Source organism: Macaca thibetana, chromosome 5, assembly GCF_024542745.1.
Source record: "Macaca thibetana thibetana isolate TM-01 chromosome 5, ASM2454274v1, whole genome shotgun sequence".
Taxonomy (NCBI): Eukaryota; Metazoa; Chordata; class Mammalia; order Primates; family Cercopithecidae; genus Macaca; species Macaca thibetana.
In genome coordinates, this window is record NC_065582.1 from 44059494 (window position 1) to 44082734 (window position 23241).

The 23241-nt window shown below is 40.1% G+C and overlaps 1 protein-coding gene across 2 annotated transcripts in view; it reads right to left on the reverse strand.

Moving 5' to 3' along the window:
• Positions 1-1027: 1027 nt before the first annotated feature.
• The window catches only part of C5H4orf51 (chromosome 5 C4orf51 homolog), a 75036-nt gene continuing 52822 nt past the window's right edge, over positions 1028-23241 (reverse strand). For both annotated transcript variants that reach the window (XM_050791791.1, XM_050791790.1), the window contains one exon: positions 1028-1770. In XM_050791791.1, the coding sequence (XP_050647748.1) occupies positions 1705-1770 (66 nt within the window). In that variant the 3' untranslated portion in view covers positions 1028-1704. The remainder of the gene's footprint in view (positions 1771-23241) is intronic.

The following is a 23241-nucleotide window of genomic DNA, read 5'->3' on the forward strand; positions in this document are numbered from 1 at the left end:
TTGCCAACCCTATCCTCTCCTGCTTAACATCATTTCATTGACCCCATAGCCAAAGGGGGGAAAACAGATGAATAATTCCATTTATCTTAATGAAGTTGGGCAACTATGAGATTTTAATGAGTGGAAAAATTGTATGTTTCGCAAACTAAATAATAATCTATCCAAATGCAAGTAATAATAGTTCACCATTCAAGAGAAGGTACCAGAGAAAGAAACTGAGACCAAAGAGAGAGAAAGAAATGAAAAACACGCTAAGTTCAAACAATTTTTTAAAATCCATTTTGTTCTATCTATTTGAGACCTTTCCATGAATCTATGATGGTTGACAAAAATATATAAAGCAGCAGAAGAGACTGTTTTGCCTGGTTTGTAATTTGCATGCTTATAAATATAATGTCCTTTGCTTATTTCAAGCAATTGTGAACCACTTCACTCTAACATTTAAAAAGATCAAATTTACTTTTTAAAAAATGAGATAATGTAGGAGAAGCCACTTTGAAAATGGCCAGTCACTAATTAGACACTATTTTCTCTTTTATTTTTTCATCCAACAGCTATTTTTTAGGTGATTGAGTCAAATACGTTAATTTGATTCAAATACTAATTTGGTTTTGAGGTGGCTGGTGTTGAAATAAGCCAGACTTCTTTGATTTTTGCTAGTGCTACAGGCAGATGTGGCTTCTCATTTTGTGTACACATTTTTTTTTCCTTAAACTCCACAGCTACCTTACATTTTCCCTGAAGTTGAGAATAGCCAGCAATACAAAGAAAATAATCATCAGTTTAGTAATCATTTCCCCAGAAATGGGCCTTCAGTGACTTGGAGAAATGGTCTGGAAACAGAACTGTTCGTGACAGAACAGATCACACCCTCTCCCATCTTGACTTCTCTGGAAAACGGTGTGTGGACCCCGGCATCTGCAAGCCAGTCATGAGGCCTTTGTTTGAATTGTAATCCAAGCACGATTAGATATTTCTCCTACTGTCACGCTACATAAATATAGTTTAAGCTAAGACTCAAAGCCATGTTTTCTATAATGCGTCCACTGCTGATGGATTGTTTGGGAGCCACCAACAAACCGTGCCTGACCATTTAACAGAGCTGCCGCACTGGTCACGGGAGCAAGGAGAAATAGCAAGCCGTGGTGAGCACGTAGTTTCCCCTTATCCACAGTCAGAAGCACCACGGTAGAACCCCTGCCTGCCAAAGGTCATGTGGGACTTGTGAACAATTTGAAGGGGAAGACACATCTCATTAGTCACCTCCATGCTTTCAGTCTGTGGGGACGAAGGAGAGCCAAGAGGTGCTTAGTGAGAGATGGAAGCGGATAGCAGCTGAGTGATTTCATCAGTACTTCCAGAAGACAGAGAATATAGAACTGGAACCCTTCCCAGCAGCAGCTTAGAACCTGTGAGCAAAATCACAAGATAAAAGGGGTCCCTTGGAGATTTAGGATTCATTCTGAGGAGCCATCCATCACAGATATTCAAGATACTCCAGCCAATATTCTTGCTTACATCATTCCCTCAGAATAGAAGAGTCCCACACAAAATGGGGTTTATTTTGGGAATAACTACAATTAACTAAGCAGGCAAATGCCTGTAAAACAGGCCCCAGGGTAAGTGAAGTACAGTGACTCCCAGAAATTGGGGCACTCCGTTTTTCCCTGTGCAACATCTGAAGGGTGTCAGGTTATTTATTAATCAAGGCCTCTTCTTCTTTATGAAGTAGTAGAGCTTCCGTTCATAATTCGTTCTTTGTAGTTGAATCTGTAAAACAGGAAAATGCAGATCCTGCTCACATTAATAGGAGGTGCAAAAGGGAAAAGAAAAACCAATTGCTGTATCCCCCTGGAATTCCTTTCTCGCACAGCTAAGTATTAGTTCATTCGTTCTTGGTTTTCAGTAGAATTCTAAACCCGGAGCAGAGAATCTACTTCAATTCACACTTCAAAATCATTTCCCCTTACACAGTTCCCTACAGGTGGTTTTTCACCCTGTATAGTGAGAAAATTTGGATTACTTGGAGTCAGACCACCTGAGTTACAAACCTGGCTCAGACACAAACTAGGGGTGTGATTATGACATACCATTAAGCATCTTCTGAAAAGAACCACTGAACTGAATGATCTCGAAGGCCCCTTCCCACTCTAATATAACATATAATCAACTACGATTCTACAACTTGCTGTAAACAAGAAAAAGTCAGCCTTTTGAAAGAGAGATGGTTGCAAGGCAGAATCCTTGTAAGGCAGTTACAGCAAAAATAGCACCTCAACATTTTCAAGCCACAACAGGCTCAGTGAAGGGAAAAAAATGACTAAAAATATTTTTCTGTTCTGCTCACTTCACAGGTAGGGAGATCTAAAGTTTATCTGTTTTTTGTTTGTTTGTTTGTTTGTTTGTTTTTGAGACAGAGTCTCAATTCTGTTGCCCAGGCTGGAGTACAGTGGCATGATCTCGGCTCACTGCAACCTCCAACTCCCAGGTTCAAGCAATTCTCCTGCCTCAGCCTCCTGAGTAGCTGGGATTACAGGTGCATGCCACCATACCCAGTTAATTTTTATATTTTTTAGTAGACACACAGTTTCACCATGTTGGCCAGGCCAGTCTTGAACTCCTGACCTCAAGTGATACTCCTGCCTCAGCCTCCCAAAGTGCTGGGATTACAGGCATGAGCCACCGCACCCGGCTTACAGTTTTCCTCATCTGGTTAAAGCCAAATCTCCATGCTTGGATTGCCTGCAGTCATCTTGAGGGTGGCTTAAACATATTTTACTGAACTGTTTGATCTGCTTCGATGAGTTAGGGGTTTGCCAGATGGAGAGGCTTTGCCCTGCCCACTTTCATCTCTCCAACTTTCTCCCTCCATTTCCCATCCCAATTGCTACCGGCCTCCTCAAAGTCACCAGTGCCACTGTGACCACTGAGCTCTGACAACCACTTTTCAGATGTTTTCTGTAGAAGAGTAAATGGTTTCTTATAGAAAGTAAAATGAAACATTTTATTGAGTTTTAGCATAATGAAAGAATACACTAAATATTGAGGTGACAAAGAAGCCCTGGGCAGGAAGCAAGAGCTAATTGGTGAAGCTGAGAGGAGATCCTTTCAATGACATCTGACCTGAGCTGGTTGCTACAGCAAAAGGTAGAATAAGGTGAGTCTGTGAGGTAAGGAACAAGTGGTATCCAATACAATGATCATATTTGGTGTGAATGTTGCCATGTCTTTAGCCTCTAGGTCAATGTTGGTTACCCACCCATCCTGCTGGGTTAGCTCAAAGCACTTCTCCTGGCCCCCTACTCCTGAGAAAGACTGATGGTCTTGGGCAGAGCCAAGAACAGCGTTGCGTCCTGATGCTAAGAAATGGCGGAGTTGGCACATTAAGAGGCAGGCAAAGGCTTCTCATTCATGTAGCAGGGTCTCTTTATAGTCCTCCCTTATTGAGGGTGGTTTTTTTTTATTTCTCTGACGGGATGTAGCTCTTCTAGGACTTTTTAGGGAGAAGCCACTGGAGAGGGTTGTGTGCTGCCTTCCACCATAGCCTCCTTGACCTAGGAAAGCCACATGAGAGCCAAAACAGGGCTGAGAGGGGCAAGTTACCACCCAGGCCTCTGCAGGCAGCCTCAAGCCCAAGCAAAAGGCATCCCAGCGGCTCTCCTAGGTCCGAACTCACCATGAAAGGAGTTGTGAGCCCTACTCCAACTAGGAATAAAAAGATTACATTTGTCTGGCATCTCCTTTGTGCGTATAACTCCCCCAGGAACATGGGACTGGATAAGGAGTAGCTGCACACATAACAGATAATTAAAAATTAAAATATTCAGTATAGGGGTTTTCTCTGTTTCTTACCGTCTTTGACACACAACTAGCAGTTGTATTACTAATGGAAGATTGGGATAAAGATGGACTGATGGATAGGATGGCCACATGGATACACAGAATGTGTATATAAAGAATGCATAGGTACATACATAATGAAGATAGAAACATAATAAATATGGATGTGTGGGACCACCCAGAAGGAAAGTCCTCAATTTTATTATTCTAGGATTCATATTAAAAGACAATATTTTTCAAGGGTGGAGCAAGCTGGTCGAATAGAAGCATTCACCAATCGTCCTCTTTTTCCCCCACCAGAAACACCAAATTTAACAACTATCTACATACACATACACACACACACACACACACACACAAAACCTTCATAAGGACCAAAAATCAAGTGAGCAATCACAGCACCTGGTTTTAACTTCATATTACTGAAAAAGGCACTGAAGAGGGTAGAAAAGACAGTCTTAAATTGCGAACACCATCCCTCCGCCAACCCCCAGCAGTGGCCACATGGCACGCAGGATCTATGTACTTGGGGGAGGGAGAGCACAGTGATTGTGGGACCCTGCGTTGACCTCAGTGCTGCCTTCTTACAGTGGAAAACAAACCTAGGCTGAACTCAGCTGATGCCCACTCATGCTGGCAGCATTTAGAACAGCCCTAGCCAGAGGGGAATTGCCTATCCAAGTTGTCAGAACTTGAATTCAGGCAAGACCCACCACTGTGGGCTAAAGCACTCTGGAGTCCTAAATAAACTCAAAAGGCAGCTTAGGCCACAAGAATGACAAGTCTTAGTGCTGTGCTGGACATGAAGCCAGTGAACTTAGAGGGTATATGACCTACTGAGACACCGGCCAGGGCAGCTAAGGGAGTGCCCACGCCACTCTTCCACCAACCCCAGGCAGTACAGCTTACAGCTCCGAAACGGACCCCTTCCTTCCACTTGAGCAGAGAAAGGGGAAAAGAAATGAGGGCTTTGTCTTATAATTTGGATAACAGTTCAGACACAGTAGCACAGGGCACTGGGCAGAGTCGTAAGGCCCCGATTCCAGGCCCTAGCTCACGGATGTTTTTAGACACATCCTAGGCCAGCAACAAGTTTCTGCCTTAAAGAGAAGGAGCTACTCCTGGCAACATTCATCACCTGCTGACTAAAGATCCCTTGGGTCCTGCATAACCAGCAGTGATACCCAGGTAGTACATCAAGAACTTTGGGTGAGATATGCTGGCTTCAGATAAGACCCAGAACATTCTGAGCTGTGGTGCCTACTGTGAAAGATTCCCTCTGCTTGAGATAAGCAGAGGGAAAAATAAAGCGGACTTTGTCTTGAACCTTAGGTACCAGCTTGACTATGGTGGGGTAGAGCACCAAGCAGGCTCTCAAGGTTCCTGATTCCAGATATCGGCTCATGGACAGCATTTCTGGACCTGCCTTGGGCCAAAGGGGAGCCCACTGCCCTGACAGGTGAGTCCCAGGCCAGGCAGCATTCACCACAAGCTGACTGAAGAGCCTTTGGGCCTTAAGGGAACATCGGCAGTCACCTGGCAGTACCCACCATATTGTGGACACATGGTTGTGATGGTGGCTATGGGGAGAAGTACCCCTGCCTGTGCAATGGGAAAGGAAAAGTGGGAAGGACTTTTGTCTTGTAGATTGAGCACCCGCTTAGCCACAGTAGAGCAGAGCATGAGGTAGATTTCTAAAGTTTTTGACTCCAGGCCCTGACTCTTGAAGAGCATCTCTGGACCTGCCTGGGTCCTGGGGGAACTCACTGACCTGAAAGGAAGGACATTAAGCCTGGCTAGCTTCATTATGATGACTGTACAGTCCTAGGGCCCTGAGCAAACATAAGTACATAAGTAGAGCCAGGCAGTAGTTACAGTAGGCCTTTGGCAGGACCCAGTGCTGTGCTGGCTTCAGGTCTGACCCAGTGTAGTCCCAGTGGTAGTGCGACGGGTTGCTTATGTCACTCTATCCCCAGTTCCAGAAAGCTCGGAACACACACAGAGACTCTGTTTGGGAGAAAGTAAGGGAAGAAGACAAGAGTATTTACCTGGTAATCCAGAGAATTCTTCTGGATCATATTCAAGATCACCAAGGCAGTACCTCTACAACCTACAAGAACCATAGCATTATTGGGCTTGCAGTGTCGCCTAATGCAGAAACAAATTAGATCAAAACACTCAAGTCCTTTCGAATAACTGGAAAGACTTTCCAAGAAGGATAGGTACAAACAAGCCCAGGGTACAAAGACTAAAATAAATACCTAACTCTTCAATGCCTAGACATTGTTGAACATCCACAAGCATCAAGACCATTCAGGAAAACATGACCACACCAAATGAACTAAATAAGGCACCAAGATCAATCCTGGAGAAACAGAAATAAGTGACCTTGAAGGCAAAGAATTCAAAAGAGCTGTTTTGAAGAAACTCAAAAAAATTCAAGATAACACAGAGAGTGAAATCAGAATTCTGTCAGACAAATTTAGCAAAGAGATGGAAATAAAAAGAATCAAGCAGAAATTCTGGACCTGAAAAATGTGACTGACACACTGAAGAATGCACCAGAATCTCTTAATAGCAGAATTGATCAAGCAGAAGGAATTACTGACCTTGAAGACAGGGTATTTGAAAATACACAGAGGAAACAAAACAAAAGATAATTAAAAAGAATTAAACATTCCTACAAGATCTAGAAAAAAGTCTCAAAATGGCAAATCTAAGAGTTATTGGTCTTAAAGAAGAGGTAGAGAAATAGATAGGGGTAGAAAGTTTATTCAAAGGGAAAATAACACAAAACTTCCCAAACCTAGAGAAAGATACCAACATTCAAGTACAAGAATGTTATAGAACACCAGGTGAATTTAATCCAAAGAAGGCTACTTCAAAGCATTTAATAATCAAACTCTCAAAGGTCAAAGATAAAGAAGGGATCCTAAAAGCAGCAAGAGAAAAGAAACAAGTAATATACAATGGAGTTCCAATGTGTTTGGCAGCAGACTTTTCAGTGGAAACCTTACAGCCCAGGGGAGAGTGGCATGACATATTTAAAGAGCTAAAGGAAAAAAAAAAAACAAAAAAAACTTTTGCCCTAGAATAGTGTATCTGGTGAAAATATCCTTCAAACATGAAGGAGAAAAAAATAAAGATTTTTCCCAAACAAAAACTGAGGGACTTCATCAACAATGGAACTGTCCTATAAGAAACACAAGACATCCATTGAGGGGGAAGTTCCAAGATGGCGGAATAGGAACAGCTCCAGCCTCCAGCTCACAGAGTGAACAACACAGAAGATGGGTGATTTCTGCATTTCCAACTGAGGTACCGGGTTCATCTCACTGGGGCACATCGGACAGTGGGTGCAGGACAGTGGGTGCAGGCCACCAAGTGAGAGCCGAAGCAGGGCGAGGCATCGCCTCACCCGGGGCAAGGGGGAAGGGAATGCCCTTTCCTAGCCAAAGGAAACCATGACACACAACACCTGGAAAATTGGGTCACTCCCATCCTAATACTGTGCTTTACCAAGGGTCTTAGCAAATGGCACACCAGGAGATTATATCCTATGGCTGGCTCGGAGGGTCCCACGCCCACAGAGCCTCCCTCATTGCTAGCACAGCAGTCTGAGATCTAACTACAAGGTGGCAGTGAGGCTGGGGGAGGGGCGCCCGCCATTGCTGAGGCTTGAGTAGGTAAACAAAGCAGCTGGGAAGCTCGAACTGGGTGGAGCCCGCTGCAGCTCAAGGAGGCCTGACTGCCTCTGTAGACTCCACCTCTGGGGACAGGGCATAGCCAAACAAAAGGCAGCAGAAACCTCTGCAGATTTAAATGTCCCTGTCTGACAGCTTTGAAGAGAGTAGTGGTTCTCCCAGCACAGAGTTTGAGATCTGAGAACAGACAGACTGCCTGCTCAAGTGGGTTCCTGACCCCCAAGTAACCTAACTGGGAGACACCTCCAACTAGGGGCAGACTGACACCTCACACCTCACATGGCCAGGTACCCCTCTGAGACGAAGCTTCCAGAGGAACGACCAGGCAGCAACAATTGCTGCTTAGCAATATTCACTCTTCTGCAGCCTCTGCTACTAATACCCAGGCAAACAGGTCTGGAGTGCACCTCAAGCAAACTCCAACAGACCTGCAGCTGAGGGTCCTAACTGTTAGAAGGAAAACTAACAAACAGAAAGGACATCCACAACAAAACCTCACCTGTACATCACCATCATCAAAGACCAAAGATAGATAAAACCACAAAGATGGGGAAAAAGCAGTGCAGAAAAACTGAAAATTCTAAAAATCAGAGCGCCTCTCCCACCAAAGGAATGCAACTCCTTGCCAGCAATGGAACAAAGCTGGATGGAGAATGACTTTGATGAGCTGAGAGAAGAAGGCTTCAGACGATCAAACTTCTCTGAGCTAAAGGAGGAAGTTCGAACCCATTGCAAATAAGCTAAAAACCTTGAAAAAGATTTGACAATGGGTAACTAGAATAACCAATGTAGAGAAGTCCTTAAAGGACCTGATAGAGCTGAAAACCATGATATGAGAACTACGTGACAAATGCACAAGCTTCAGTAACCGACTCGATCAACTGGAAGAAAGGGTATCAGTGATTGAAGATCAAATGAATGAAATGAAGCAAGAAGAGAAGTTTAGAGAAAAAAGAGTAAAAAGAAATGAACAAAGCCTCCAAGAAATATGAGACTGTGTGAAAAGACCAAATCTACGTCTGATTGGTGTACCTGAAAGTGATGGGGAGAATAGAACCAAGTTGGAAAACACTCTGCAGGATATTAGCCAGGAGAACTTCCCCAACCTAGCAAGGCAGGCCAACATTCAAATTCAGGAAATACAGAGAATTCCACAAAGATACTCCTTGAGAAGAGCAACTCCGAGACACATCATTGTCAGATCCACTAAAGTTGAAATGAAAGAAAAAATGTTAAGGGCAGCCAGAGAGAAAGGTCGGGTTACCAACAAAGGAAAGCCCATCAGACTAACAACAGATCTCTCTGCAGAAACTCTGCAAGCCAGAAGACAGTGGGGGCCAATATTCAACATTCTCAAAGAAAAGAATTTTCAACTCAGAATTCCATATCCAGCCAAACTGAGTTTCATAAGTGAAGGAGAAATAAAATCGTTTATAGACAAGCAAATGCTGTGAGATTTTGTCACCACCAGGCCTGCCCTAGAAGAGATCCTGAAGGAAGCACTAAACATGGAAAGGAACAACCAGTACCAGCCATTGCAAAAACATGCCAAAATGTACAGACCATCGATGCTAGGAAGAAACTGCATCAACTAACAAGCAAAATTACCAGCCAACATCATAATGACAGGATCAAGTTCACACATAACAATATTAACCTCAAATGTAAATGGACTAAATGGTCCAATTAAAAGACATAGACTGGCAAATTGGATAAAGAGTCAAGACCCATCAGTCTGCCATATTCAGGAGACCCATCTCACATGCAGAGACACACATAGGCTCAAAATAAAGGGCTGGAGGAAGGTCTACCAAGCAAATGGAAAACAACAAAAGGCAGGGGTTGCAATCGTAGTCTCTGATAAAACAGACTTTAAACCAACAAAGATCAAAAGAGACAAAGAAGGCCACTACTTATTGGTAAAGGGATCAATTCAACAAGAAGAGTAAACTATCCTAAATATATATGCACCCAATACAGGAGCACCCAGATTCTTAAAGCAAGTCCTTAGAGACTTACAAAGAGACTTAGACTCCCACACAATAATAATGGGAGACTTTAACACCCCACCGTCAACATTAGACAGATCAACGAGACAGAAAGATGTTTTTTTTCTGTTTTTGCATAACTTACTTTTTTTTATTATTATACTTTAAGATCTAGGGTACATGTGCACAACATGCAGGTCTGTTACATATGTATACATGTGCCATGTTGGTGTGCTGCACCCATTAAGTCACCATTTACATTAGGTATATATCCTAATGCTATCCCTCCCTGCTCCCCCGACCCCACAATAGGCCCCGGTGTGTGATGCTCTCCTTCCTGTGTCCAAGTGATCTCAATGTTCAATTCCCACCTACGAGTGAGAACATGCGGTGCTTGGTTTTCTGTTCTTGCAATAGTTTGCTGAGAATGATGGTTCCCAGCTACATCCATGTCCCTACAAAGGACATGAACTCATACTTTTTTATGGTTGCATAGTATTCCATGGTGTATATGTGCCACATTTTCTTAATCCAGTCTATCACTGATGGACATTTGGGTTGCTTCCAAGTCTTTGCTATTGTGAATAGCGCCACAATAAACATATGTGTGCATGTGTCTTTATAGCGAATGATTTATAATCCTTTGGGTATATGCCCAGTAATGGGATGACTGGGTCAAATGGCATTTCTAGTTCTAGATCCTTGAGGAATTGTCGCACTGTTTTCCACAATGGTTGAACTAGTGTACAGTCCCACCGACAGTGTAAAAGTGTTCCTATTTCTCCACATCCTCTCCAGCAGCTGTTGTTTCCTGACTTTTTAATGATCGCCATTCTAACTGGTGTGAGATGTATCTCATTGTGGTTTTGAGTTGCATTTCTCTGATCGCATGTGCTGATGAGCATTTTTTCATGTGTCTGTTGGCTGTATAAATATCTTCTTTTGAGAAATGTCTGTTCATATCCTTTGCCCACTTTTGAGACAGAAAGTTAACAAGGATATCCAGGAATTGAACTCAACTCTGCACCAAGCAGACCTAATAGACACACATCTACAGAACTCTCCACTCCAAACCAACAGAATATGCATTCTTCTCAGCACCACATTCCACTTATTGCAAAAGTGACCACACAGTTGGAAGTAAAGCACTCCTCAGCAAATGTGAAAGAACAGAAATTACAACAAACTGTCTCTCAGACCATAGTGCAATCAAACTAGAACTTAGGATTAAGAAACTCACTCAAAACTGCTCAACTACATGGAAACTGAACAACCTGCTCCTGAGTGACTACTGGGTACATAACAAAATGAAGGCAGAAATAAAGATGTTCTTTGAAACCAATGAGAACAAAGATACAATGTACCAGAATCTCTGGGACACATTTAAAGCAGTGTGTAGAGGGAAATTTATAGCACTAAATGCCCACAAGAGAAAGCAGGAAAGATCTAAAATTGACACCCTAACATCACAATTAAAAGAACTAGAGAAGCAAGAGCAAACACATTCAAAAGCTAGCAGAAGGCAAGAAATATCTAAGATCAGAGCAGAACTGAAGGAGATAGAGATATAAAAAAACCCTTCAAAAAATCAATGAATCCAGGAGCTGTTTTTTTTAAAAGATCAACAAAACTGATAGACTGCTAGCAAGACTAATAAAGAAGAAAAGAGAGAAGAATCAAATAGACACAATAAAAAATGATAAAGGGTATATTACCACCGACCCCACAGAAATACAAACTACCATCAGAGAATACTATAAACACCACGCAAATCAATTAGAAAACCTAGAAGAAATGGACAAATTCCTGGACACATACACTCTCCCAAGACTAAACCAGGAAGAAGTTGAATCCCTGAAAAGACCAATAGCAGGTTCTGAAATTGAGGCAATAATTAATAGCCTACCAACCAAAAAAAGTCCAGGACCAGACGGATTCACAGCCAAATTCTACCAGAGGTACAAGGAGGAGCTGGTACCATTCCTTCTGAAATTATTCCAATCAATAGTAAAAGAGGGAATCCTCCCTAACTCATTTTATGAGGCCAATATCATCCTGATACCAAAGCCTGGCAGAGACACAACAAAAAAAAGGAATTTTAGACCAATATCCCTGATGAACATCAATCAAAAATCCTCAATAAAATACTGGCAAACCGAATCCAGCAGCATATCAAAAAGCATATCCACCATGATGAAGTCGGCTTCATCCCTGGGATGCAAGGCTGGTTCAATATATGCAAATCAATAAATGTAAATCAGCATATAAACACAACCAAAGACAAAAACCACATGATTATCTCAGCAGATGCAGAAAAAGCCTTTGACAAAATTCAACAGCCCTTCATGTTAAAAACTCTCAATAAATTTGGTATTGATGGAACATATCTCAAAATAATAAGGGCTATTTATGACAAACCCCCAGCCAATATCATACTGAATGGGAAAAGACTGGAAGCATTCCCTTTGAAAACTGGCACAAGACAGGGATGCCCTCTCTCACCACTCCTATTCAACATAGTGTTGGAAGTTCTGGCCAGGGTAATCAGGCAGAGAAAGAAATAAAAGGTATTCAATTAGGAAAAGAGGAAGTCAAATTGTCCCTGTTTGCAGATGACATGATTGTATATTTAGAAAACTCCATCATCTCAGCCCAAAATCTCCTTAAGCTGATAAGCAACTTCAGCAAAGTATCAGGATACAAAATCAATGTGCAAAAATCATAAGCATTCTTATACACTAATAATAGACAAACAGAGAGCCAAATCATGAGTGAACTCCCATTCACAATAGCTTCAAAGAGAATAAAATACCTAGGAATCCAACTTACAAGGGATGTGAAGGACCTCTTCAAGGAGAACTACAAACCACTGCTCAAGGAAATAAAAGAGGACACAAACAAATGGAAGAACATACCATGCTCATGGATAGGAAGAATCAATATCATGAAAATGGCCACACTGCCCAAGGTAATTTATAGATTCAATGCCATCCCTATTAAGCTACCAATGACTTTCTTCACAGAATTGGAAAAAACTACTTTAAAGTTCATATGGAACCAAAAAAGAGCACATATTTCCAAGACAATTCTAAGCCAAAAGAACAAAGCCCAAGGCATCATGCTACCTGACTTCAAACTATACTACAAGGCTACAGTAACCAAAACAGCATGGTCCTGGTACTAAAACAGAGATATAGAGCAATGGAACAGAACAGAGCCTTCAGAAATAATACCACACATCTACAACCATCTGATCAGGTTTTGACAAACCTGACAAAAACAAGAAATGGGGAAAGGATTCCCTACTTAACAAATGGTGGTAGGAAAACTGGCTAGCCATAAGTAGAAAGCTGAAACTGGATCCCTTCCTTACACCTTATACAAAAATCAATTCAAGATGGATTAGAGGCTTAAATGTTAGAACTAAAACCATAAAAACCCTAGAAGAAAACCTAGGCAATACCATTCAGGACATAGGCATGGCCAAGGACTTCATGTCTAAAACACCAAAAGCAATGGCAACAAAAGCCAAAATTGACAAATGGGATCTAATTAAACTAAAGAGCTTCTGCACAGCTAAATAAACTATCAGAGTGAACAGGCAACCTAGAGAATGGGAGAAAATTTTTGCAATCTACTCATCTGACAAAAGGCTAATATCCAGAACCTACAAAGAACTCAAACAAATTTACAAGAAAAAAACAAACAACCCCATCAAAAAATGGGCAAAGGATATGAACAGACACTTCTCAAAAGAAGACATTTATGCAGCCATCAGGCACATGAAAAAATGCTCATCATCAGTAGCCACAGAGAAATGCGAATCAAAAACACAATGAGATACCATCTCACACCAGTTAGAATGACGATCATTAAACAGTCAGGAAACAACAGCTGCTGGAGAGGATGTGGAGAAATAGGAACACTTTTACACTGTCGGTGGGACTGTAAACTAGTTCAACCATTGTGGAAAACAGTGCAACAATTCCTCAAGGATCTAGAACTAGAAATGCCATTTGACCCAGTCATCCCATTACTGGGCATATACCCAAAGGATTATAAATCATTCTGCTATAAAGACACATGCACACGTATGTTTACTGTGGCACTATTCACAATAGCAAAGACTTGGAAGCAACCCAAATGTCCATCAGTGATAGACTGGATTAAGAAAATGTGGCACATATACACCATGGAATACTATGCAGCCATAAAAAAGGATGAGTTCATGTCCTTTGTAGGGATATGGATGCAGCTGGAAACCATCATTCTCAGCAAACTATAGCAAGAACAGAAAACCAAACACTGCATGTTCTCACTCGTAGGTGGGAACTGAACAATGAGATCACTTGGACACAGGAAGGGGAACATCACACACCAGGGCCTATTGTGGGGTTGGGGGAGCAGGGAGGGATAGCATTAGGATGTATACCTAATGTAAATGGCGACTTAATGGGTGCAGCACCCCAACATGGCACATGTATACATATGTAACAAACCTGTGTGTTGTGCACATGTACCCTAGAACATAAAGTATAATAAAAAAATACGTGAACCCCCCCAAAAGCAGTATATCATCATAACACTTGCCCATGTTTCAGATAACTTTGTTATTAGAGATCAAATATTAATGCAAAGTCAAAAATAAAAATAAAATTATTTTAAAAAAAGAAATGCCAAAGGGAAAGAAAAAAAGGATGTTAATGAGCAATAAAAAAAATCATCTGAAGGTACAAAACTCACTGGTAATGTAAATACACAGAAAAAAAACAGCATATTATAACTCTGTAACTGGTGTGTAAACTAGTCTCATCTTAAATAGAAAGACTAAAAGATGAACCAATCAAAAATAATAAGTACGACAACTTTTCAAGACATAGATAGTATATAAGATAAATAGAAACAACAAAAAGTTAAAAAGTGGGAGATGAAGTTAAGGTGTAGAGTCTTTATTAGTTTTCCATTTGCTTGTTTGATTTTTTAGGCTAACAGTGTTAAGCTGTTACCAGTTCAAAATAATGGGAGATAATCAAATCTCGTGGTAACTTCAAACCAAAAACATACAACAGATACACACACACAAAAAAGGAAGAAACTAAATCATATCACCAGTGAAAGATCACCTTCACTAAAATGAAGACAGGAATGAAAAAAAAGAAGGAAGACTACAAACAACCAGAAAACAAATAACAAAATGGCAGGAATAAATCCTTACTTATCTATGATAACATTGAATGTAAATGGACTAAGCTTTTGGATTAAAAGACACAGAGTGGCTGAATAGATTTAAAACAAACAACAAACAAAAAAACAAGACCCAATGATCTGTTGCCTACAAGAAATACAGTTCACCTGTAAAGACAAGCATAGACTGAAATTAAAGGGTGGAAAAAGATATTTCATGCTAATGAAAACCAAAAAAGAGCAGTAGTAATTATAATTATGTCAGACAAAATAGTTTTCAAAAATTATAAGAAGAGACAAAGAGGATCACTATGTAATGATAAAGGGGCCAATTCAGCAAGAGGATATAACAATTTGAAATATATATATGTGTATATATATATATACACACACACACACACAAACACACACACACAAAACATTGGAGCATACAAGAACATAATGCAAATATTATTAAAGCTAAAGAGAGACATGCACCCCAATACAATAATAGCTGGAGACTTCAACATCCCACCTTCAGTGTTGGACGTATCTTCCGGATAGAAAATTAACAACTAAACATCGAACTTAATCTGCACTATTGACCAAATGGACCTAATAGATATTTACAGGACATTATATCCAATGGCTATAGAAAACACATTCTTCTCCTCAGTACATGAATCATTCTAAAGGATAGACTGTATGTTAGTTCATGAAACAAGCCTTAAAACACTTAAAAATTTAAATAAAATCAAGCATCTCCTCTAAACACATTGGAATAAAACTAGAAATCAGTAACAAGAGGAATTTTGGAAACTATACATATACATAGGAATTGAACGATATACTTTTGAATGATCAGTGGGTCAATGAAGAAATTAAGAAGAACATTGAAAAATGTCTTGAAACAAATGATAATTGGAACACATCAAACCAAAACCTATCGGATACACAAGAGCAGGGAAGTTTATAACTATAAGTGCCTACTTCAAAAAAGAAGAAAAACTTCAAGTAAATAACCAAATGATGTATACTCAAGAACTACAAAAGCAAAAGCAAACTAAACTCAAAATTTGAAGAAGAAAATACATAATAAAGATTAGAGCAGAAATACATGAAATTGAAATGAAGAAAACAATACGAAAGATCAATGAAATTAAAAGTTGTTTTTTTGAAAAGTTAAACAAATTTGACAAACCTTTAACCAGACTAGCTAAGAAAAAAAGAGAGGTGATCCAAATAAATAAAAGCAGAGATGAAAAAGGCAACATTAGTACTAATACTGCAGAACTTCAAAGGATCATTAGTTGCTATTATGAGCAACTAGACACCTGCAAATTTGAAAATCTAGAAAAAATGAATAAAGTTCTAGACACATACAACCTATCAAGATTGAACCATGAAGAAACCCAATTCCTGAACAATTACTTGAACCAATAACTTGACTGTTATTTGACTAGTAAAATGTAACGAGATCAAAGTTGTAATAAAAAGTCCCATAGTAAAGAAAAGCCTGAGACATGATGGCTGCACTGCTGAATTCTACCAAACATTTAAGAACTAATACCAATCCTACTCAAACTATTCTGAAACAGAGAGAAGGGGATACTTCCAAATTCATTCTATGAGGTCAGTATTACCCTGATACCAAAACCAGACAAAGACATGAAAGAAAGAAAAAGAAGAAGGGAGGGAGAGAGAATGGAAGGGAAGGAAGGAAGGAAGGAAGGAAGGAAGGAAGGAAGGAAGGAAGGAAGGAAGGAAGGAAGGAGGGAGGGAGGGAGGGAGGGAGGGGAGGGAGGGAGGGAGGGAGGGGAGGGAGGGAGGGGGGAGGGGAGGGAGGGAGGGAGACTAAAGATCAATGTCCCTGATATTGATGAAAAAATCTTCAACAAAATACTAGCAAACTGAATTTAATGACACATTAAAAGGATTATTCATCATTACCAAGTGGGATTTATCCCAGGAATGTACACATGGTTCAACACATGCAAACCAATCAACATAATATATCGTATCAATAGAATGGAAGACAAAAACCATATGATCATTTTGATTAATGCTGAAAAAGCATTGTTAAAATTCAACATCACTTCATCATAAAAAAAAACTCTCAAAAAACTGGGCACGGATGGAATATACCTCAACATAATTAGAGCCATATACGACAGATCCACAGCTACTATCATATTGAATGGGGAAAAACTGAAAGCTTTTCCTCTAAGATATGAAACACAAAAAAGATGCCTACTTTCACATTTTCAGTACTCAACATAGTACTGGAAGCCATAGCTAGAGCAATCAGACAAGAGAAAGAAAGGGCATCCAAATTGGAAAGAAAGAAGTTAAATTATCTTTGTTTGCAGATGATATGATCATACACACACACACACACACACACACATATATATAGATAGATAGATAGAGAGAGAGAGAGAGAGAGAGAGAGATGGAGTCTCGCTCTATCCCCCAGGCTGGAGTGCAGTGGCACAATCTCGGCTCACTGCAAGCTCCATCTCCTGGGTTCACGCCATTCTCCTGCCTCAGCATCCTGAGTAGCTGGGACTACAGGTGCCCACCACAGCACCTGGCTAATTTTTTGTATTTTTAGTAGAGACAGGGTTTCACCGTGGTCTCGATCTCCTGACCTTGTGATCCGCCCGTCTCGGCCTCCCAAAGTGCTGGGGACCTTATATTTTAAAAAACCTAAAGACTCCACCAAAAAACTATTAGAACTGATAAATTCAGTAAAGCTGCAGGATACAAAATCAACGTACAAAAATCCGTAGCATTTCTATATGCCAACAGCAAACAGTCTGAAAAAGAAATTTAAAAAGGAATCCCATTTACAATAGCTGCAAATAAAATAAGATACCTAGAAATTAATCAAAGAAGTGAAAGATCTCTACAATGAAAATTATAAAACATTGATGCAAGAAATTGAAGAGGACACAAAAAAGAAAAATATTCCATGTTTGTGGATTGCCAGAATCAATATTGTTAAAATGTCCATACTACCCAGAGCAATGTACAGATTCAATGCAATCCTTATCAAAATACCAACAACATTCTTCAAAGAAATAGAAAAAAGAATCCTAAAATTTATATAGAACCACAAAAGACCCAGAATAGTGAAAGCTATCCTGAACAAAAAGAACAAAACTAGAGGAATTACACTATGTGACTTCAAACTATACTACAGACCTGTAGTAATCAAACAGTATGGTGCTGGCATAAAAACAGACCTATAGACCAATAGAACAAAATAGAGAACCCAGAAACAAGTCCAGGCATCTACAGTGAGCTCATTTTGACAACGGTGCCAAGAACACACCTTGGGGGGAAAGATAGTCTTTTCAATAAATGGTGCTGGGAAAACTAGATATCCATATGCAGAAGAATAAAACTAGACCCTTATTTCTCACTATATACAAAAATCAAATAAAAATGGAGTAAAGACTAGTATCTTAAGACTAATATCTAAGACCTTAAAATATGAAACTAAAAGAAAACATTGGGAAAACTCTCCCAGACACTGGAGTGGGCAAAGATTTCTTGAGTTATACCCCACAAGCACAGGCAACTAAAGCAAATATGGGCAAATGGGAGCACATCAAGTTAAAAGCTTCTTCACACCAAAGGAAACAAACAAAGTGAGGATATAACCCACAGAATGGGAGAAAATATTTGCAAACTACCCATCTCACAAGGGATTAGTAATCAGAATATATAAGGAGTTCAAACGACTCTATAGAAAAAAATTTCTAATAATCTGATTCTGAAGTGGGCAAAAGATTTGAATACATATTTCTCAAAGGAAGACATACAAATGGCAAACAGGTTTATGAAAAGGTGATCACTGATCATCAGAGAAACGCAAGCCGAAACTACACTGAGATATCATTAAAGTTAAAATGGCTTTTATCCAAAAGACAGGCAATAACAAATGCTGGTGAGGATGTAGAGAAAAGGGAACCCCAGTACACTGTTGGTGGGAATGTAAATTAGTACAACCACTATGGAGAACAGTTTGGAGGTTCCTCAAAAAACTAAAAATAGAGCTACCATATGATCCAGCAATTTAACTGCTAGGTGTATACCCAAAGGAAAAGAAATCAATGTATTGAAGAGTTATTAGCACTTCCATGTTTCTCACAGCACTGTTCACAATAGCCAAGATTTGGAAGCAACCTAAGACTCCAACAACAGATGAAAGGATAAAGAAAAAGTGGTAAATATACACAATGGAGTACTATTCAGCTATAAAGAAGAATGAGATCCAATCATTTGGAATAGCATAGAAGGAACTGAAGATTGTTATGTTAAGTGAAATAAGTTGGGCACAGAAAGACAAATCTGACATATTGTTACATATTTGTGGGATCTAAAAGTTAAAACAACTGAACTCATAGAGATGGAGAGTAGAAGAATGATTACCAGAGTCTGGGAAGGGTTGTAGGGGGTTAGGGGGAAGTGAGAATGGCTAATGGGTACAAAAAAAAAAATGAATGAATAAATAAGACCTAGTATTTGATAGCACAACAGTGTGTCTTATAGTCAATGATAATCTAATTGTACATTTTATAATAACTAAAAGAGAATAATTGGATTGTTTGTAACACAAAGGATACATGCTTGGGTGATGGATACCCCATTTACCCTGATGTGATTGTTATGCATTGCATGCTGCATCAAATTATCTCATGTACCCCGTAAGTATATATACTTACTATGTACCCAGTACAATAAATACTTTTTTAAAAGACAATATTTTTCATTTTTTCTTTGTAGTATTTAATATAAAAACAGATTGATGAAAATGAAAAGAAAAATTAAGAGTCAAAGAATGTTATTAATCAGAATGAATATCTCCTTGCCCACCTTTTCTACAATTAAGTAAATGGGCATAGCAATGGATCATCACCATACTATTAATTAAGGTCCCATCTCTTTATGGTATCAGACAATAGACATAGTAGCAAAAATAGTGAAATATTCAAGAGTTGTGGTTACAGTTAAATGGGAAGAGTAATAATTTCCTGCTGAAGGACTTTACAATTTGGTTTATCTGCCTATGGATAAGAAGCTAAATGTGCACATGCATGATTTTGTATCACAGGATCCTGTGTTTAAACATGAGCCCTTCACATTACCCATAATCCATTGCCACCCTCACCATTATTCCCTATCCCTTTTCTTCACAACCCAAAGTTTCCATCCCAGTTGAACATATTCTAAAGCAAGTCCCTGCCTAACTTACCAACCATTTCTCCCCACAAGATTCCCCTTCCACGCTAACCATGATTAATGTCTCTCTCTCCTTTTCATTTATTATTTAATGAGCAACAAATATATGGAAAATCGTGTGTTGGCAGCTGATAAAGAATGGAGATAAGTAAGATACATTTCCCAGCTTTAAGTTTACCAACCAATAGAAGAAATGAGCATCTGAACATATGCATTATAATACAAGGAAAAATACACATAAATTGCTGTGAAAATATTGAATAAAGAATGACAGATTCTAACTGTGGTGGGAGGAGGCTTTATGGAGGATGTAGCATGCAAGCTGCAATCTAAAGAATGAGTGGGATTTCCATAGACAGAAAAATTGGGGAGGGCATTCCAGATTGAGAGAACAGCTTGAGCAAAGGCAAGAAGGTGAGAAATTGCTTGGTGGATTCTGTTGTGCTAGAAGATTACAATGAAACCAAACAAAGACAGCTTGTGTAGGGCTTCAAATCCCTGTCAAGGAGACTGAATGCCTAAACTACTCTGTAGTTAGTAAGAGCTAACAAAAAATTTTGAGGCGAATGGCATGAATTAGACCTGCATTTTAGGAAGATAATTCTAGCAGCACTAAGAAAGTTCTATGGTTTGAATCTCCCAAAGCTTATGTGTTGAAAACTTAATCCCGGGCAGGCACAGTGGCTCATGCCTGTAATCCCAGCACTTTGGGAGGCTGAGGCTGGCGGATCACAAGGTCAGGAGATTGAGACCATCCTGGCCAACACAGTGAAACCCTGTCTCTAACAAAAATACAAAAAAAAAAAACCCAAAAATTAGCCAGGCATGGTGGCGGGCGCCTGTAGTCCCAGCTACTCAGGAGGTTGAGGCAGGAGAATTGTGTGAACCTGAGAGGTGGAGCTTGTAGTGAGCCGAGATCATGCCACTGCACTCCAGCCTGGGCAACAGACCGAGACTCTGACTCAAAAAAAAAAAAAAAAAAAAAAAAAATTAATCCCTAATGCAGCTGTGTTGAGAGACAGTACCTTTTACCTTTAAGAGGTGATTAGCTCATGTGGTCTTCGGCCTCAGAAATGGATTAATGCCATTATCACAGGTGTGGCTTTGTTATCTCAGGAGCAGGATCTTCATAAAAAGACGAGTTGAGCCCACTTCCCCTTCTCTCTCTCATGTGTTCTCTTACCCTCCCACCTTCTGCCATGGGATGATGCAGCAAGAAAGTCTTCACAGAATGCTGGCCCCTTGATCTTAGACTTTCCTGTCTTCAGAACCATGAGCCAAATAAATTTCTGTTTATTATAAATGAAATAGTCTCAGGTATTTTGTTACAGCAACACAAAACAGACTAAGACAGAAAGGAAGACTCAAAAGGCAAAAAAGGTAGAGATGAGGTATGCTCCAAATGTCCTAAACTGAAGTCATCATCTTCTCCCTCAAATCTGACCCTTACCATGTATTTCTTACTCCAATAAGGGTACACCTATCCTCCAACTTACCTAAGCTATAAACGTTGGAGTCAGCCTTGTCCCCTTCTTGCTCTCCGACTTCTTTTTCTTCCTCTTGCTCTTTGGATAGTTAATCCATCAAAGAGCTCTGTTTATCTGCCAAATATTTTTCTGCCTCTCTCCTGTCTTTTCCACTCTTAATATCCTTGTGCTGGTTCTTAGCATCCTCACCAGGTGGACCACAGTAGTTTTCTGTCTAGAAAAAAATGCTCTTGTGTAGAAGACTGAAAACGTATTCCGAAGCTCAGAAGAAATCTCATGATGAGACTTGTTGGAGCAAAGATATTTGAAGACAGTGGAGAGGGTGGTAACACCATGGAAGCAACAGCACCAGCAACAATAGCAACAACAAAGGCACCAATGACAGAACCTTAGGAGATGGCTTTCACAGGGAGATTTTAATGTCAACACAGGAGAATGAGAAGAAACAGAGAAGTCGGAGACAAGCACAACATTGCTAGAGAACCCAGTGGTAGAGAGACTTTTATGTGAAATCGTACAGAAGGATGAGTAGAGTCAGGCTGAATCTCATAGCCTTCATCAATTTGATGGCCATTGGTGATCTTTAAGGATGCAGATTCAATGACAGGTTAGGAGCGGAAGCTAAATTCCAGTAGGTTAAAGAATGAGTAGATGGTGAGATGCTGGCAACAAAGAGAAAAGTCTACCCTTGTATTGAGTTTAGTATTGAAAGAAATAAAGTTAATGCAGCCAGGCATGGTGGCTCATGTCTGTAATCTCAGCACTTTGGGAGGCTGAGGCAGGTGAACGACTTGAAGTCAGGAGTTTGAGACCACCCTAGCCAACATGGTGAAGCCCAGTCTCTACTAACAACAACAACAAAAATTAGCCAGGCATGGTGGCAGGTGCCTGTAATCCCAGCTACTCAGGAGACTAGGCAGGAGAATCATTTAAACCTGGGAGGTGGAGGTTGCAGTGAGCTGAGATTGAGGCACTGCATGCCAGCCTGGGTGATAGAGTGAGACTCTGTCTTTAAAAAAAAAAAAAAAGAGAGAGAGAGAGAGAGAAAAAAGAAAGTTAATGCATCCTAGTTCTCACCAAAAGACCCCAAATCTTTCCATCTCTCTCAGGGAAATCTAACCTTTTCCCACTCCCTACTTCACATTCCTTTGAAGAAAAGTAAACTAGTGGCATTATAATCTCCAGCCACACTCCAAACCAATTTTCCATATCTTTTTTTTATCGTCATCCTTTGAAGTGTAGGCCATCCATTTTCATACCATCCCTATTATTGCTGCCCACCAGAACCAGTTTCTGTTAGCCAAACATATCCACAGGAAAAGAAGGCTACACAGATAAAATTTAGTACCTCTTCTCCGAAACGCAAAGAGTCCAAAAAACTTTTAAAATAAAAAAAGGTCAAGGGAGGAAAAGTCGCCCTGCCCCTCACCCCTCTGCTGTGGCAAGGGTTATAAAATAAGTATTCTAGTCTGGAAAAATGAAGGATTAGAAGGGAATGTGATCAGCCTCTAAGAAAACATGATGGATATGGCCAGAGAACCCCAGACTCAGCCACCAAATTCCAGAATATTACAGCTAAAAGGTAAACCTTGAAGCTTCAAAGAGATTGTTTATGTTGGAGCCCTGGTCTCTGTTACCCTGACAAACTATCCTTTTCTGATGCATTGCAAGCCTGACTTTTGTGAGGAGGAGGGGATCTCAAATTCTAGGCTGGACACCACATTAGCCGTGGAGACGGCTGCAGCTCCATAATCCTCCCCACGCTCACTGCGACCTCACCAACGGGAAAAAAAATCACCCTCATCAGAT